Below are 18,715 nucleotides of genomic sequence, written 5' to 3'. Positions count from 1 at the left end.
GTGAAGAATAAATATTTTTTATTACTTCTAAATCGATAGAAAATATGAATTCTCGATTATTTTAATATTTATAATATTCCATCGTGTTTAACTTTATCAAATGCCTTCTCAATACCGATAAACACGCGGTAACATATACATTTATTCGTATATATTTAAAATTAATAAATAATAAAAATCTAGAACAATAAAGATAAAATAAGATTATTAATCTAGAACAATAAAGACAAAAATCTAGAATAATAAATAATAAAACAATTCATATAAAAATCCCTAGTTAACTATTTGAAAATATATATTTCAATCACTAAATATCGCAACGCAGAAAGTATCGTTTTTTTTATAAAAAACAAGAATCGAACTCACAGCTTTATATAACTGATACATCATCTTACGGATTATTTCAATCTACCGCTAAAAAATATACTTGAAATAAATTATATTAAGTTGAGCTCCCCTGGAAGGTTATAATAACCTCGCGCGAACTTGAACTTCACATACGTTTTCTGACGCTCGCACGGAAAGTACACGGAAAACATTACTAACTACTATGGTAAAAATACGAAATAAATTAATTTTTATTTATTGTATTACTAAATAAACCCTTTGATTTAAAGGATACTGAAAATAATAACACAAAAGGCGAATGTTATCCAAATTGCGACTCCAGCGTATGGATGCGATCGTGCGAAAAAGAAATCGAAGAACCTATAACTGGAGTTAAAAAAGGTTTAAATTTGATTGTATTCATTTATATCTGTATATTATGAGCCCTTCTAAAATATGTGTATTTTTTAAGGTGTAATCCCTGAATGGATAAATGGGGCATTACTGCGAAACGGTCCAGGATCTCTCAAAGTTGGTGATATGGAATTCAAGCATTTGTTTGATAGTTCAGCTTTATTACACAGGTAAGTTTTTAGTTATAAATCATATAACTTTGTGATTGATTGAATAAAATTTATAGGTTTGCTATACATAACGGCACAGTAACGTATCAGTGTCGTTTCCTGAAAACGGAAACTTACAAGAAAAACTCGATAGCTAAACGGATAGTGGTGACTGATTTTGGAACTGAAGCTGTACCAGATCCTTGTCATTCAATATTCAACAGGTTAGTATTTTTAAATTTTTTTTAAATAATTTGTACAGTGAAACAATATTCAACTTTTTATTTTGGTTGAAGAGCTAATTATTTAATATTTTATTAAAGTAATATGAAGGATAATCCAATTTCATATTCAATATCTTCAATTTTTTTTATAATAATCGAATATATGATGTATTTCATTAATTACTAAAAATAATATCAATTAAATGGCCGCATCTATACCTTTTGCAGCAGCTGTTCTTTCGATGATTTGTTCTTACATTTCGGGCGATATCTCGGCTATAACTTGGCAGATGTTGGTTTTTATGTGCCCAACGTTTTGGGTTTGTCGGCGTATACACGATATTAGCGTAACCCCACAAAAAAATCCAACGGCGTGATCTTGGCAGCCACTTGACGTAACCAGAACGTGAAATAATGCAACCTGGAAACTTTTCACGCAAAAATCTAATGTTGCACCCGAAGTGTCTTGTTAGAACCACATATCTTCCATTTCGTGCCAAAAATAATCGGTTTTCATGCGCTATAATGTTTACTTAGTCAGTCCGACCTTCATCGTTTTCAAAAATGTAAGGCCCAATGACGTCGCCTGACCACGATGCGCACTTTTTGTACTTGTAATGGTCTCTCTTGAATCACATGAAGATTTTCCTCGCCCCATACACGGAAATTTTACTTATTTTCATACCCAGAGATGTGGAAATGTATCTCATCATAAAATAAGGTTTTCTTTGAAAACTCAGCAGTAAATTTTTGATGCTCTAACACCCAATATACGTAAATTTTTCACTGTCCATGCTCTCTGAGCTTCAGTTATTGTGTTATCTTAATTTTATACGGGTGTAGGTGCAAGTCCAGGTGCAAAATAAAATCAAAGGGAGCCTTAAGAAAAGCCTAAAAGCTGCGAACGCCGACGAATCGATAATTTCGGGGTTTCGACCACACTTTCACTTATAGCAGCAATATTCTTGGCTGAACGGGCGTTGCACAAGCCTTAACCTATCTCAACGCTTCCAGTCTCTTCAAATTTTTTCACTTTCAATTTCGATACACAGTTGGTACAGAATTGTTGTTTTTGTAGAATAATTTAACGCGTTAAGCAGTAGTTAAGCGATCAATTTCGTAAATGTAGTGTTGCAAACTAGCATTTGATACTTTGAACACGCATGATTATTGACAGCTGTCTGATTTACAGTTCTGTAAATATAGGAAACTCTAATTAAATCAAATAAATCAAAAATATTTTTTTTTACCAATAAAAAAATATTTTTTTATTGATAAAATTACAAATTTTTCATTGTATTGAAAAAAAAAATTCTCCAAATATATATTTTTTTATAATCAACACATACTAAATATTACTATTTTAAAAACATTTTCACTTTTAAAACAGATTTTTTTTTTAAATATTCATATATTATATATAATATATCGAAATATTGAGCCATGTATTAGGAAAGTTTGCCATATTTTCTCATTAACAATTTATTTATGTATGTATTGAAGTTTTATAATATTTTACAGAATTGCATCCATATTCACTCCCGGCGAAGGTGTATCAGATAATGCTATGATATCCGTCTATCCATTTGGAGACGAAATATTTACATTCACTGAATCACCAGTGATACACAAGTATGTTCCATAATTTTCAACACTATAGGTAACTATTTAAAAATACATATTTGCAGAATTGATCCTAAAACATTGGAGACGCGCGAAAGAATCAACGTTTCTAAATATGTGTCAATAGTTAATCACACATCTCATCCACACGTTGTCGAAAATGGTAATTTAAAACTTAGCATTATTTATATAAATACTATACTAAATTTATAATATAATAAATCATTTCAGGTGACGTTTATAACTTGGGAATGTCAGTGACAATGACAGGACCCATGTACAATATAATACATTTCCCCAAAACTGAGAAAGGGAGTATGTTAGATAAGGCGCATATAACAGCAGAAATACCAGCGAGGTGGTCCTTCAACCCAGGATACATGCACACGTTCGGTAATACAATACTACTATTCCATAAAGGCGGCTTGCACAAGTGTTTATCGATTGATCTTCAGGATTGCATTAACTGAAGGAGGTAGAGTGGCATATGCATGGTGATAAGAACAAGTCTCCTATCCTTAGCAACTCGCACAAAGTGACATGACAGGCAACCTATCCTTATTGCAGCTTACGTGCACCCTAGCCTTTGAAGCTTTGAATAACAATAGTCGATAGTAACAGAATAAACAAGAACTTAATTTCAATAGTCAAAAATTTAGTATACTCAAAATATAAAATGTTATGTAAAAGTCTCTCAAAATGAACTCAAGGGATTTTTGATGTATAAGTTTAATAAAATATATATGTGCAATTAATAATTCTTTATAACAAAACGAAACCTATCAAGATGATAGCAAATTTAATATAATCTAGTCTTAAATTTTCATGTGAATCTAATGTATAACAAGGTAATAAATATTTATAGGTATAACTGATAATTATTACATAGTAGTAGAGCAACCATTGTCTGTGTCTGTCTATGAAATAGTAAAAACACGTATTGCTAATGAACCAATGGTTGGTTGTTTCAAATGGTTTAAGGACTACAATGTATGTATCAAAATCATATATTTAGTATACTATTAATAAGAGTTAATAAGTTATTTATAAAAAAATTACAGACATTATTCCATGTTGTGAGACGATCTGATGGACAAGTTCAAAAGACGTTCCAGTCGGAAGCGTTCTTTTACTTACACATAATCAATCAATATGAAAAAGATGATCATGTTATTGTTGATATTTGTTGCTATAAAGATCCAGCAATGTTGGATTGTATGTACGTAGAAAGTATGAAGGTAATCAATTTTTAATAATTTATTTTATCATGTGTTATTAACCTACCTGTAGAACCGTGACCAGCACAATAGATATTTTTTTAAATGGGCCCACGCCCTCCTTCCACGGTCGCATTAGGCTCGGGAGTTTCGGCCCATGGGCGACCAGTTATTACCCAGCCTAGCTTTCGCGCCTGCACGCTGCGCAGACAGGCGTTAGATTAGGCCTCCTTTCTTGATCGTCCGAGTGACGACCGCAGTCTGGTTGACCGTCGCGATTTAGCTACTGATGGTCTCCGGCATCACTATCCTTTATGGAGACGGGAGTTGGATAGGGGAAGTGGAAGCATATTATCCATTGTCTTACCTTAATTAATATAATAAATATAGTTTCGTTTGATTATTATAAAATAAGTTTTCCTAGATTTCCCTAACCTCTCTCCAATATACAATTCATGAAATTTTTTATTTGCTACTAGTTAAAAATGTAATTGTTACCTTTTGCCTTTAACTGCTGTAATGGACCCCATTCTATGGGTTTCGCCTCTTAACAAATGACAGAGCGCTGCTCAACTTTGGTGCATTTTGTATGTGCGGCAGCCATTTTAAGCTATTGTGTGCCTGATTCGTACTGTCACCTGTCGACCATTCTTCAAAGTAAATGTACCACTGATGCTAATTCACAGGACAGTAGAGCGGTGTTTTCATTTTGTATGGAACTTACAAGGCTTTTGTTTCATTCATCTTCTAAATAGAAAATTACATTAAAAAAATACAAATCACCAACAGAGGTATAAGATTTAATAAAATTACCATCCCAAAATGTCTCTAATGCAATAGCCAACAACTCTTACTCATGATAAATTTCCATAGGGAATGCAGTCCAATCCTGAATACGCAATGATGTTCCGTGCAAGACCAATGAGATTCGTTTTACCAATGAAAGGAGAAACAGTAACATTAAGTGGATCTGAAGCAAAAGCCTTTGCTACAGACCAATGCTGTGAACAAAAAGGAAACCTAATGGTAATACCAGAATTATTGACAGCAATAGGATGCGAAACTCCTAGAATACATTACGAGAAATATCTAGGTATGTATAAATTATATTGTTAAACATTTAACTATTATATATTTATACTACAATTACATATTTTTAATAATAGGGAAGGAATATCAATATTTTTATGCCATCAGTTCAGACGTCGACGCTGATAATCCTGGAACGGTACAAAACTAAAAATATCATAAATTATTTTTTTATATACAAATAATAGCGTAACTATTTATTTTCCTTTTGAAACATATTTAAATTTTTAAACTTAATTTTAAATATTTTCTAGTTACATCTATGATAAAAGATTTACCCAAATCCATTCCAGCCATTTATTATTATTAATTATTATATAATTTCAGCTCATAAAAGTTGATACTATAAATAAGACAAAACTCACATGGTGTGAAGAAAACTGTTATCCAAGTGAACCTGTTTTCGTTCCAAAGCCAGACGCTAGCGTAAGTCAATTTCTAACGAGTATCTCAATACATTGACTTTTATAATTCACATAAAAGTTTGACTTTGTAGAGTGAAGAAGACGGTGTAATTCTCTCAGCTATGGTATGGGGAAGAGATAAATCCCAGCAAGTAGCCCTTCTTGTACTCGATGCCAAAACATTCAAAGAATTAGGCAGAGTAATATTTAGCACCCCGTCCCCGGTACCGAAATGTTTACATGGGTGGTTTTTACCATCTTATAATTAAGATAATAAAAAATGTAATTAAATGTATCAGTTTATTTCAAATAGAAAATCTACAGTAAAAAAAAACAAAGACAAAAATAATACTTTCATTTCATAAGTAAACTTGTAAACCCACTCCTATTACTGTTAAACTAGTTATTTTCAACTCGATGTAATTTAATATTATCAGCAAAAACCATATAAAAACAATGTTTAATGCTTTTACACTGATAATATATGTATATATCACAATGTGAAAACTCAGTGTTATATATTTCAAAAGGTGAAAATAACTACTTCGTTGTAATGAAATAATATATACAGCCCACAATCAGTCATTCGATTAGGAGCTATTCCAGTTACCATTAAATAAATTATAATAATCAATAACTTCCATTAAAATTTAATAATGAAAGAATTTACAAGATATTGATAAAAACATGTGTTTTGAACAAATTTGAATAAAAGGATTTTCTATAACGTAAAATCTGTATTATCCTTTAATTAAAATTTATAAAAAGGAATGTTTAAAATATCATTGGTAAATATCTTTAACGCATTTACCGATAACTATCTTCATTTATAACACAAGATCATATATATATATATATATATATATATATATATATATATATATATATATATATATATATATATATATATATATATATATATATATATATATATATATATATATATATATAATAATAGATTTAAATATATTATATATAAATATAAAATAAAAAAAACATTTTTCTTTTGAAAATTAAGTTTTGCATTATTTAAAATTAAACATGTATAAAAATACTAGTATAAATAATCAACAAATATATTTATACGTATGTACAGAATATGTATTATTTTCATTATTTAATAGAATATCAACTTTTTCAGCAATCATGATAGTATTACTTATATAATAATACACAAAATGAAATGTTTTATTATTCATATGAGATCTAATTATATGTCAATACAATTATGTATTTTTATTTGAAAAATGATATGTTACGAGTTATGAAAATTTATTTTTAGAAACACTATTTTTATAAATACTACAATCGAAGCACTACAAAATCCATTAATATTTTTTTTATATTATAAATTAAGAGCTGTATTTGATAAAAAATATAAAATAAAATGACTAAATTCCAATCAACAAAAATACAAAGGAAGTTCATCAAGTCCTAAGAATTTTAACATGCTTACTGTTGATCGGGGATATTGGTCATTTAGTTTGCTTTAAACTATTATATTTTTGCAAAGTTGTGATAATATTATATTGTGCGACAAATATTTTCAGTCTCTAAGTTAAGTTAAAAGAGCAGGAACAGTACTTCACAAAAGTTCTTTGAAGAGGGTCTAAAAAAGCTTCTTTCTAGTCATGAAAAGCATATGCTCTTGATAGAGATACTGTTGAAAAATGAGAAAATTACAGAACAGCATTATTCTTAGAACTATCCTAGTACTTTGTAAACATTCCTTGTACATATAATATTATATGAAGATAGAATTACCTCATGACTTAAACACACTGTTCCTTATACCCTGCATATAATAAATTTTATTAAACTGGTTACCAAAAAAGTGGATATTTATCAAAATAATAATTTTATTGCGCAACAGTTAGGTTATCACCAATTTGGTTTAGTCTGCGTTATTGTCCATTGTTGATATGAATTGTTAAAATCACAAGCCGAGAGTAAAAGTTGTTTAGTGTTTGGGTGTAACGCCAGGCACTTGTTATAAACTCTGTGTGAAATCATTTTGTTGTCCGTGGAGTATATCCACGGACCGTCCACCGTTCCCAATCTGCAAAACGCTATTTTTATTCCCTGTGAATCGGCTTCCACGCATCTTTCGCCGACGCCCAGTTGGCCGGCACTATTAAGTCGGAACAATTGATTATTTCCCATTCCATGACAGACTCCGGTGCCTAAATAAGCAGGAGCGGCTCGGCCCATTGTATCTAAGCAAGTATTTCCAGCCACCGATCTCACAGTCCCCCAATGTTCATTAGGAGGCAGTTTCGGAAATTTGTCGTAAACATCATAAGACACATTCTCCATGAACCATTTAAAACTCTTACATTTCAATCTGTTCTTAAGAGCGACTTGATCGCTGATATCTCCCATATCCAAGAATCTAGCCATCGGTTCGCGAGTGTAGAAAAACTCTTTATGTTCTTCGTCGAACCAAGTTTCGATGACTCTTTTATAATTTATCGTAATCAAAGGTCCTTTCTTTTTATTAGCCAACTTTCCGAAGCTGTAAGGCATAAATCCTCGATATACGTGACCGACACGCGAACAAGGAACCCATTCGATGCTACCGCCGCATTGCCATATTTTAAAACTCAACTCGAAGTTTTCTCCGCCCCAAACCAAAAGTCCCGGATCGTACGCTCCCAAATCTAAGAAATATTTCCTGTTAATAGCGAACAATCCACCAGCGTGCGTCGGACTCTTATAAGGCTCTGAATTATGCGTCCTTTTCTTAGCCTCTCTGTCGGGCAGCTCGTTTTCTTTATAAAGCATTCCCCATTCGAAAATTCCTCGATAATGATGTCCGTTAGAATACACAGGACGATATTCAAAGGTCTTATGATCGATACCGTCAATCACCGGTACTGTCATTGTAGTTGAGTCTCGATAAATCGGAGCTAGTAACGGCGGTAACCAATTGATGTTGACTTCGCAATGAGCATCAAGAAAAACTATCACTTCACCCCTAGCTTCTTGAGCGCCTCGAGATCTAGTTCTAATCAATCCTTCTCGTTCAGTGTTTCTAATCAATCTAACTCTTCCTTTAAACTGTTTTATATAATCATCTAATTTATTTTTGAGATCATCTTTATCAGAAAAGTCATCGACCTGTATGACAAAAAAGCAAATTATAATAAGTTGTCTTTTAATTTAGTATTATTTCTAGACATACCAATAAGACTTCTTGAAGCGCGTCTGTAGGCGATCTATTGAGAACGGAGTGTACAGTGCGCATCAAAACTGACCATCCTTCGTTGTGAAATACGATTATAACAGATGTTTTAGGGAGATCTGTTGGATAGTCCCAATGGCGGCATTCCTCTAATCTCGTGTCAATAATTGATCTATCTAGTGAAATTTCATCCGAACATGCCATATTCATGCCGTATTGTGATTCTGATTCAGCTACGTCGTTAGCTTGACTACCCCTCATGGTGTGTGGCTTTCCTCCTTCTCCCGGCCCTTGCCTAACGGATTCATCGCTCGGCTCGAAGTTTCCCAAACCTAGAAAAATCAGATATATTAGGTATAGGGTTCTTAATCTCACATTCGAATTATTCGCCCGATTTTCAACTATATGAATATTCGAATAATTGATCGAATATTCGTTTATACTATCTCAAATGAAATTGGAATTTTTTTTAGAATGAAACAATTTGCAGCCCAGATAGTCGTTTTTTCTCCTAATACACCTGAGTGACTAGTGCCGCTTTGTGAACAAAAAATGTTTTATGCCTTCGGAAAACATTTGTGAATAGAATGTTCATCGGCGGTGTCTACTATGACGGAAATTCGCAAAAATCGTTCGTTGAATAAAACAAAACATTGAAAAGGCCCACCCTTTTTTATCGTTTTACGCCTCAAAAAACAGGTATACGTCGCAAATTTTTGTGAAGTTTGTGTTATGTTTTTGTATTTGTTATTTCAAGATTCAAAGATTTTTTACTAATCATTTCAATAATTCGATCGCGGTTAATTTATTTTTAGTTATTTAATTAATATGCAAATCTGCACAAAACAAACGCTGATACGGATCCAATCTTTATGTATATCGAATTCATTCCAAATATTATTACCTATTGTATATAAAATAAATTCGATAAAATTATGTATTTAAAATGCTTCATAAATTTTGCTGAATTAATTAAATCTGATCCTAATTCTAGTAATTTGAAAATGCTTCTGATCAAAAAGTATGCAATAATAAATTAATCCTTTTCACGCCCTCACTGATTAGTAATTTTCCCAACATAGTGTTATACATATTTTTTAAACTTCAAAAAGTTCAACAATTATAAATGTAATTACTAATTAATTATAATTACTATTAACCAATAATTATTTTTAATTAAATAATATTATACAAGCAATTAATTGAATTTTTGCACTAATTGGTTAAATTAATTAAAAGTTAATTGGTAAAAACCGAGAAAAAAATTAGGAATATAATCGAATACTTTAACCATTTTTTATTCAATATTCGAATAGTTGAATACTATGAATAATTGAGAGCCGTAATCAGGTAGTATCATAAATACACTTTGTTTTTAAACTGTTGATGTAAAAAACTTTTAAAGTTAATTAAATTCATATTCGGCACGAACAAACATGCAAAAAGAGAGGTAAAGTAAATAATATAAAAAAACTCTTTCTTTGGTTTTTGCCTATAAATCAACTTTTGGAATTTGATGGATTTCAAAATTGTTAGAAAGATGGTAAGAAGTTATAAATTTAAACAGATAATATATCATTTATTCAATCTTGTCGTTTTTTTCTACATGCACCTGACAAAATAATTAAGAAATAGCACATATAATATTTAAAACGATTGGAGTAAATTTTGGCATAAGATGTTGTTTAAACAAATTAGTCTATTTTTTTCACTTGTACTCTGCAATTATAGAAAAATAGTTATTTGACTTCAGCTTTAAAGCCAGGTTGTCGCGAACTTATGAACATTCAATTATATATTCCTAAGCTATTACATTTAAAAACTAATATTCTTATAAAATAACTAATTAGCACTTATCAGTATGGTTTTTTTATTGATAGATCAATGTCAGCTAATTTGTAGGTTTATGTGTATGTTTTCTATTTAAATAATATAGAAATAATATGCATTATGATGTTTTCTAATCCTAATGTCTATATATTCTACTATACATTCATTAAATTGTGTACTTTGTGGCAGAATTTAGATGCGACAAAATTTAATTTTTTTCCCTGTAAAATTAACATTTCCTAGATTTTCTATTTCATCGTAATACTAATTAATTTTCCATTAAACTCTATCATGTGTATATAAATATATGTAATATCTTTTTATATTTCATATTCTCCTATCAATGCTTATCAAATCGCTTATGTTATAATAAATATACTAGAGACATAACTTTTTAAAATTACTGCTAATATATAAATTCGTACTATTAAGTATAATATATTTGTATCTTACAATATATAATTAAAAACATATTTTTTAGAATCCATCATGAGTGGCAAAGATCGTGGAAGAAAATACACGAGTGAAAGTGAAAATCGTAGAACAAAAAAAAAACAAAAGGATTTTATTAAATAGCAAGCAAACAGTATTATGAAATATGACAAGTTGAAGAACACTTGTCTACATAACAGATTTAGTTTAACATGACATTTTTGGTTTTCTATATGTGAATAAAATTGCTAATTGGACTGATCAATATATATATTTAAAGGTGACCGGATTATTGTGCAAGCGAGAATTACGCACACAAAAATTCTACACAGCGAAAATAATTCCAACTGCTTTATATTTTCCTCTATATTTAATTACAAATTCGTGTAATCATAAGAAATTTAAGTGTATAATATCAATGTAAATTTCTAATATAATTGTGAAATACTTTTAAACATATTTTTAAGTAAAAATTTTCAGGACAGTGATAGTGATGGGTGGCAATTAGATACAGATTGAGCCGCTGCAGTAATGTTTTATTGACGGTTACAAGTTGTTTACATGATTTACAAGTGGCGCACACGCGAAGTCTATTAATTGTTAGCTATAATGATAGTTTATGGCAACGTGAATTTTTACTCTTTGTATATTTGTCACAATTTTAATTCCTAAAATATTCATTACTTGATTTTCTCCATGTATTTTTGCGCTCTTATTACATGCTCTCTTTTGTCAAACGCTCATATGGCTGTCTGCGCATTTGTTACAGCGCTACTTTGGTAAACGCTCTTATGACGCAGCGCTTATAATGCAGCGCTCATTTGACGCACGCTCTTTTGACCGGCTGCCATAGTTTATATTTAATAAATTAAATGTCACTTATTTACTGATTTTGATTTTGGTCTTGTGTCTTACTTACTTACTAGTTGTTGATTATCATGTTGCAATGTAAGATTTAAAATAAATAAATAAATTATTTCATATATCAGCAATAATATTTTATAAATATTAAAGCTAAATACTAAAAAAATAAACATTGGGGTAATAAAGCTAGAAATGACCGTGTAAATAGCTTTAACATGATTCGAAAGTGAGCTGATAAGCAATAGCGATAAGCATAAATACCAAATGAAAAGTTTTATCAATTTTATGTGAAAATGAACAGTGTTTCATGTTTTAAACACATCTTAACGTGGCACAGCTGTGACGTCATTCGTTTATATTATGTATAAAAAGTGTTTTTAATGTTGCATTATAAAAAGTTTGCAGTCAGTTATTATAAATTTTGATGAGTTAAAAACGGGTAAGCACGAACCGGACGAAGGGTTCAAGGTCAAATACAGTATGTTTTGACGTGTAGGTTTAGTACCTGTGACCAAAACCGGTACAATTTGGGTGCGTCTTTGTGGCCGGAGTACGGGCCGCTCCTCGTCGGGCTGATGCTTCACGAGTTGCAACAACAAGTAGACGAGAACTAGGGCGCCGACGCCGGCCAGCGCCTGCCGCGAGCGGCTTCTTCGCCACCACGACAAACGCATCGCCGAACACTTGACACGACTACGGCGCAGGTTGTCAAACCGCACGGCGCAACTGTCAACACAGAAAGGCTATTAAATTACTATCGGGATTATTGCCATCGTTAAAAATATTTCCTAATATTTTTATTTGGTGTACGCCATGTTTCAAATAAAGGGCACAGGTGTAGTTTTATTTTATAAATTATTATTAGTAGTAGAAAACAACGGTGCATGGCACTATTTAAAATATTAATAAACATACGGTATTAACTCATAGGCAAAGGTGTAACTTAATTTTTCAGGCTAGGGGGCAAAAATTTTTCTTGGCCTTAATATTTTTTTTTGTTAATTATTTAGACAAATAAGAACTGAAAAATATTTTTTGTATTGTAATTTAACTCAGGCCCAGCGTTAGGGCAAGGCGAGCTTTAGGGACGGTGATGGTGACGGGTAGCAATCATACACAGATTTAGCCGCTGCAGTAGTATTTTATTAAATTATACTTGCTTACATTTTAAAAAGTACGGGGCGCGCGCACGATGGCGCACGTCCGGATCGCTAGAAGATTGCTAGTGTAGAGAGATATTTGTCATGCAAGTGCTACTTAAGTGCCGACCAGTTTTGGCCATAACAAATCTAAATCGGCCCGCAAAGTACCAATAATATTTTTACAAAATATTTTTTAAATTGTACATACTCTGAAAATAAAACGCGTTATGCGACTTTCTCGACAAAACGCTCGTCAATCTTGTTTAAGCACACTTCGCCCGGATACAATAAAGTGCCTATTATATTTCCAATCTAATTCTATTTCTTGGGATTTTGCAAAAAGCATCTTGAACGAAATCATGTGCAGTTATTGCTATTTTTTTTCAAGTAAAAATAATTGTTTATCGCTTATCAACTGCATACATGTTTATATAGTGCATGTTATTTCTTTCGCCATTTCCTTAGCTTACGCCATCTACCTGGCTAACAATTATTTTGTTATTTATAAGTTCTTTTCTTTTTGAGAAAAAAAGACAAAAAATGGACATTATAATTATCATTAGTTTATTTTATTTATTTAATAAAATATTTAAAAATTTATTATTGAAGATTTTTAATTAGTGGGTTAAAATTGTATTTATTCCTATCGCGGTATTTACTTTCGGAGTAAATGGCGCCCCCATTTTGAGTAATTGGCCCCACCTGGTATTTAGCGATAGTTCCTAATTGAAGTGTCTGATTTGTGTTATGTGTGTGCTTATATACGATAATCGAGATTGAGGAGTTTTTTGCTCTGCATACTTTTGACGTCTAGACCTAGACTAATTGTAACGATTTAGGGTTGAATTTACTTTTTTTATTTTCTGCTGTATTTATTATAATAACGTTTTTGTTTCTATACGTATTTTTAACGTCATTTCTGACGATCGTCGGGTGTTTCTAACAAGATAATTTATTAATAGTAACTAATGCGCAAAATTATATCGCTTTTCTACTACTACTATTGACTGAAGTGACTTGTTCATAGATAACAGATAATCAATAAAAATACTAGTATCTGTAATCTTATCCACACTGTTGCGGTAGAATTGTAAGTGTTGGCATAGCACAGAAGCAATTGTAGTACATATTACGCAAGCATTTGAAACTCATAAAAGGAAACTGTCGATAATTAAATAGCAGCAAAAGGAACTTAAAATATAAATCTACCATTGTTCCAGTTAAAAAGTCCATGATTCAAAACCAAATAGTTTCTTGTTTTTTTACCATAAAGTTACCATAGAAAGCAATCCTTTATTAGACAATGCTCCTTCTCATCCAAATAAAAGCATAATGATAATAAACGAATGCCTAATGTTTGTAGTGTTTCCTCCCAAATGTTACATATTTAAGACAACAAATTAAATGATTTGAATCAACTTTAGGTCAGAATAAAAATCGAATCGAACAGCCTGGTCATTATATTATTCAGGGTCAGAGTGAATATCAAATAGTTAAAATAAAAATAGCATACGGTCAGAATAAAAATATAGATCACGTGAATTAAAAAATATTATAACATTTATAAATATAAATTGTCAATAAATTATTAATTTTAGAAGTGTCTTATAAAATATCTCGCTCGCACCAAAACTATTGGACAGGTTATGTGCGAGCGAGCGTTGTTCAGAACATTGTAGCACGCGAAGATATTTAAAGCGACGATGAAGCGAGAATATCGACAGAGCTGTGGCGGAGAGCATGCTTGGCCTGTTGTGTTGACATCTGACAATGTTGTGAGCCCAATCAAACAGGTTGCCCCTAAAAGACTTTGATAATGATAAGTAACTGCAAATAACAGATCGACCAGTTGTAGGAATAATCAGCGTTACAGCAATGCCAATATATGATAATATTATTGCCAACAAAAAAAAAAGATTCTGACCATCTGTCAAAATAATTCATATCGGTTAATATCAATTCTAACCATCTAATAGTTATTCTGGCCGATGTATTCTGACCACAACCGTAGTAAAATTCTGACTCGAAAACTACGAGCACATCTTTAATTTAACACGAACAGGAAGTTATTTAATCAATTAAATAATAGTACTGGTTTTCTTAAAATCTGTTAAGAGAGAAAATTTTGATATATTATATGTCGGAAAATTGGACTATTGAGTACCTGAATCTTTGTCCAAAGTATCCAGTGACATAAGTAGGTTCTGATAAACCAAAGGCATGACAGTGTAAGGGTTGAAATATGTAAATTGACGGTAAATTTAAAGGGCTTTAAAAAAGACAATAAAAAATAACAAAAAAGAATGGATGAAATTTGTTTCATCCATTCTTGGGGTTTTATTTAATCAGTGAAGCAAAAATTGTTTCGAATGTCAATCAAGCCAAATAGGAGACATAATGAGGATACAAGTGAAGAAGAAACTAATTATTTTTAATGTTAGAATTTATTAATATAATTTCTAGTTTTGTTTAATTTAATAACTTAATTAATCGTAAACCGGCATCTTTTAAAAGTTATATTTTTTAATGTAAGGAAATCTTAGTAACACTTAACAATTTCTTCTAAATACTGCTGTATTATAAATAATAATATTGTATATTAAAACTTTTCACAAATGCTAAAAGTTTTAGATAAAAAGTACACTATAAAAAAAGTTTATAATTATAATTCAACATATATTTCAATCATCGAAACGTATATGCTTTCCAGTTTGAGTAATTGGTGTAATTTTAGTAACATTTGCTGCAATTTGTTGAGCTTTGTTCATTAGGCGATCTCGACCGCGCATCTTCCTCTTGCTTGAAGAACGACCATACTGTTGATTCTTCAGTTCGTCCCAATACAACTTCTCTTCTTCTCCTTCCAAAATTCTGGCTTCGGGGAATATGCCAGAAGATGCAAACTAAAATATAAATAAAGATTGATCATACACTGAGCAGTATGATATATCTGTATAACTTGAAAATATTAACTTGTTTTGCAGTTGTATTATCGTCCATCCTCAGGTAGATATCAGTTGAACCTTCCTTAACATCAACATACTTAACGTGCACGTTCGCTTTTGTTGCCTGTTTCAATTTTTTAACATCCAAGCATGGTTCCGAAAGTATAGCGGCAATTATGACGCCTTCGACAAATTGTATTTCAGTAGGTTTGATTTCTGATTTGTTATCTGATTTTTCATTTTGTGGTTCTGAAGCTGTAAATGGAATATATTATGTATAAAATAAATGTATTATAACAATATGATTTTAAACATTACTGGCAAATGCTGGTGGCCCTCTGTTATTAGGCAAAGTATGTTGGGTACGAAGAGCTCGCTTCAAAACTTCCATGTGCTTTCTTTGCGTATTTAAGTACTTATTACGAAGGACCTTCCATTCCTTTTTGGATAAAATTTGTAAGCCCTTTACAGATTCTTCTAGAGTTTTCTATTAAAAACATGAAAAGCAATAAAATTATATTAAAATTATACAGTGTTCAATTTATACCTTCTCTAAATATTTATCATGTTTCTTCCTATCTTTCTTCTTTCGTTTCCTAACCGGTTTAGATTTTTTTTCTCCTTCGTCCATAGGTCCTGAATTATCTAGTTCACTAGCCTCGGATATCTCAGATGGGTTATCAAGAGGCAAAGTCTGCAAAAATGTAATTTAATTAATTCAGAAATTCACATTAATAAAAATATCAAAATCGATATTTACAGTTTGTATAAGACTATTTTCAATAGTCTCCTTGAATATAACCATTTCTGGGTTCTCGTTACAGATTTTAATTTTTTTAGCAGGAGGTTCTGTAATACTGTTATCCTCAACGCCTTCTTCTTTCTCCTCTAGTTTAATTCCTTCGGTTGATTCTGCTTCATTTTTAGGACAGCATCTTAACTCATCTGGTTTAATAGTCGTAGGTAATTTACAACCCATGGACGTGAAAGCTTTTAAACATTTTTCAGCATCGTTAGGAGTTTCATATTCTACAAAAGCAAAACCCTAAAAAATACCTATTAATCGTTTATTCTTAATTACTTTATGTACTATATACATATAGATAATAAATATACCTTCATTCTATTTGTGTTAGTATATTTAGGTAACGATACATAAGCGACAGGACCGTAAGCTTGAAAAACATCAGTTATCCATTTCAAATTGGCACTTGCTGGAATGCTTTCGACATAAACTGTACGAGCGTCAGCATCGTAAGGTGTCAAAGGCTTAATGCGCTTAACCTACATACAAAACGTATTATTTTATAATATTAAAAATAAATAAATTGTAAATTAATGCAATTTTACCTTTTCACCGTCTTCTGAAAGTTGTAGCAAAGTAGATCTAGCTAATGCTTTAGCGATATCTCTGGTCTTTAGTGTTAATTGTTTGATTTTATTGAACGAAAGAAACGTCTCAATAGGAACGAACGGATCCTTGACTATCATCTGAGATAAGAATCGATCTTTGGAAAGAGCGGCATCGCTAAAGTAAAACTCCATTTGTTGGAGAATTGATACATACAGTCGCTTTTTGTGATTTCTTTGCTTCTGTTGTTTATGACTTTCTTCGGTGCTTTCGTTCTCTGCCATCGTTGACGTCTGTGTAGTCAATGTTGCATTATAATTATTGTTATGTAGTACAAATAACAAATAAGGAATGTCAAAATGCAATTTACAGAGAAAATTCAAATTTTTCACAGCTACGTTTCAAACCGCCAGAGAAGACAACCTCAAAACATGACAAACGCAATCTGCTTCTTAAATTTGGGCATAAGCAAATAAAAGTTGACTATGTATAAAACCGTCATAAGTATTTACAAATTATATATTCAAAAAACGCAAAATAAAATGCATTAAAAAACCTAAAAAGGATTTTTATTCCAATTAAACTTTATTATATCATTTTAAAAGTAATTATATTTATGGTATTTTGGGGGTCGTCGTGATGGAGCTCGGTGTCGCAGTAGTCGGCGGCGGCGACTGTCGGTGGCGACTGTCAGCGGCGACGGTGGCTGACGATGGCGGCACATGGTCGGGGCTGCGGCAAGTAGTCGGCGGAAGCGGCGAGGGCGTGAGCGGAGCCAGTAGTCGAGTCTCGTAATGTAATCGGGCGACTGTTCTCTGGAGTTTCTGTCCCGTCTATTTATATATCGTACGGGAATTGTAACCTTATTGTTACCTGTCGCCACAGTAAAATTTTCATTATTTTATTTTTAAAATTATGCTGATACATAAACACTTAATTAGTTATAATATTGGCAAAATCAAGTTTTGTTTGCCATTTCAAATGAACTAAGTAGAATCATTTAAAATGCAGTAAATGGACGGTGCGCGAGGCGGCACTTGCCGTTGCAAGCCCTCCAAAGTTTTCTAGGAGAATGTGTCTACGTCGCGTCAATGTTACGAGAGTACCGTTATTTTGGCCATTATAAAACATATATAAATATATAAATTGGCCCCCACAAAGACAACCACTGACTGGCCATCTCTTGCCTCCCCCCCCTCTCCAAGAAAAAACTTGAAAAAGTCTCTGTTGACACAATGCGAATATGTATATATATTTATAAAATCATGCAAATAACATATATATCAATATGATATAAATTAAAAGTGACGAAACTTAGGTAAAATAATATTAAATATTAAGAAAAAATGCAATATAATTCACAAATACAGTAAAAATTTAAATATTTTAATCTGTTGTATAAAATAAAACCCTAATCTCAATCTAAATATTTTAATAAATGAAAATATAATCTAGCAATTTAATCATGCAAAATAAATGTGAGGGCCATTTATATACGTATCATGACTACAACTTGGCGG

At 31.5% G+C, this 18,715-nt stretch overlaps 3 protein-coding genes across 5 annotated transcripts; 1 reads left to right on the top strand and 2 right to left on the bottom strand.

The window, feature by feature from the left end:
- Positions 1–475: 475 nt before the first annotated feature.
- Positions 476–5,793, top strand: ninaB (neither inactivation nor afterpotential B). The gene is made up of 13 exons (XM_088194306.1): positions 476–553; positions 618–729; positions 800–911; positions 968–1,114; positions 2,636–2,746; positions 2,803–2,900; positions 2,969–3,130; positions 3,603–3,727; positions 3,799–3,975; positions 4,828–5,047; positions 5,121–5,182; positions 5,371–5,469; positions 5,540–5,793. Exons 1-13 carry the CDS (start codon positions 551–553, stop codon positions 5,714–5,716), a joined length of 1,605 nt encoding a protein of 534 aa, XP_088050432.1. The 5' UTR covers positions 476–550; the 3' UTR covers positions 5,717–5,793.
- Positions 5,794–6,445: 652 nt separating this feature from the next.
- Positions 6,446–12,522, bottom strand: Pgant7 (N-acetylgalactosaminyltransferase 7). Its single transcript, XM_088195204.1, has 3 exons — positions 12,263–12,522; positions 8,632–8,963; positions 6,446–8,567 (listed from the first exon to the last, which is right to left on the bottom strand). Exons 1-3 carry the CDS (start codon positions 12,429–12,431, stop codon positions 7,329–7,331), a joined length of 1,740 nt encoding a protein of 579 aa, XP_088051330.1. The 5' UTR covers positions 12,432–12,522; the 3' UTR covers positions 6,446–7,328.
- A 2,805-nt stretch (positions 12,523–15,327) lies between these two features.
- Larp7 (La related protein 7) lies at positions 15,328–17,698 on the bottom strand. 3 transcript variants are annotated; one of them, XM_088195079.1, is made up of 9 exons: positions 17,566–17,665; positions 17,412–17,488; positions 17,195–17,335; positions 16,961–17,128; positions 16,605–16,889; positions 16,392–16,538; positions 16,163–16,331; positions 15,873–16,099; positions 15,328–15,802 (listed from the first exon to the last, which is right to left on the bottom strand). In XM_088195079.1, exons 3-9 carry the CDS (start codon positions 17,333–17,335, stop codon positions 15,581–15,583), a joined length of 1,359 nt encoding a protein of 452 aa, XP_088051205.1. In that variant the 5' UTR covers positions 17,412–17,488; positions 17,566–17,665; the 3' UTR covers positions 15,328–15,580. The 3 variants fall into 3 exon arrangements, with proteins under 3 accessions (XP_088051205.1, XP_088051204.1, XP_088051207.1); XM_088195078.1 differs by having other exon boundaries at positions 17,195–17,488; positions 17,566–17,698; XM_088195081.1 differs by lacking the exons at positions 17,195–17,335; positions 17,412–17,488; positions 17,566–17,665 and having other exon boundaries at positions 16,605–16,900; positions 16,961–17,090.
- Positions 17,699–18,715: the final 1,017 nt, after the last annotated feature.

Source organism: Plectrocnemia conspersa, unplaced genomic scaffold, assembly GCF_051122295.1.
Source record: "Plectrocnemia conspersa isolate PC_06_02 unplaced genomic scaffold, ASM5112229v1 ptg000010l, whole genome shotgun sequence".
Taxonomy (NCBI): Eukaryota; Metazoa; Arthropoda; class Insecta; order Trichoptera; family Polycentropodidae; genus Plectrocnemia; species Plectrocnemia conspersa.
The sequence above is the reverse complement of the archived record's forward strand: the minus strand, read 5'-3'. Positions and strand labels throughout refer to the sequence as shown.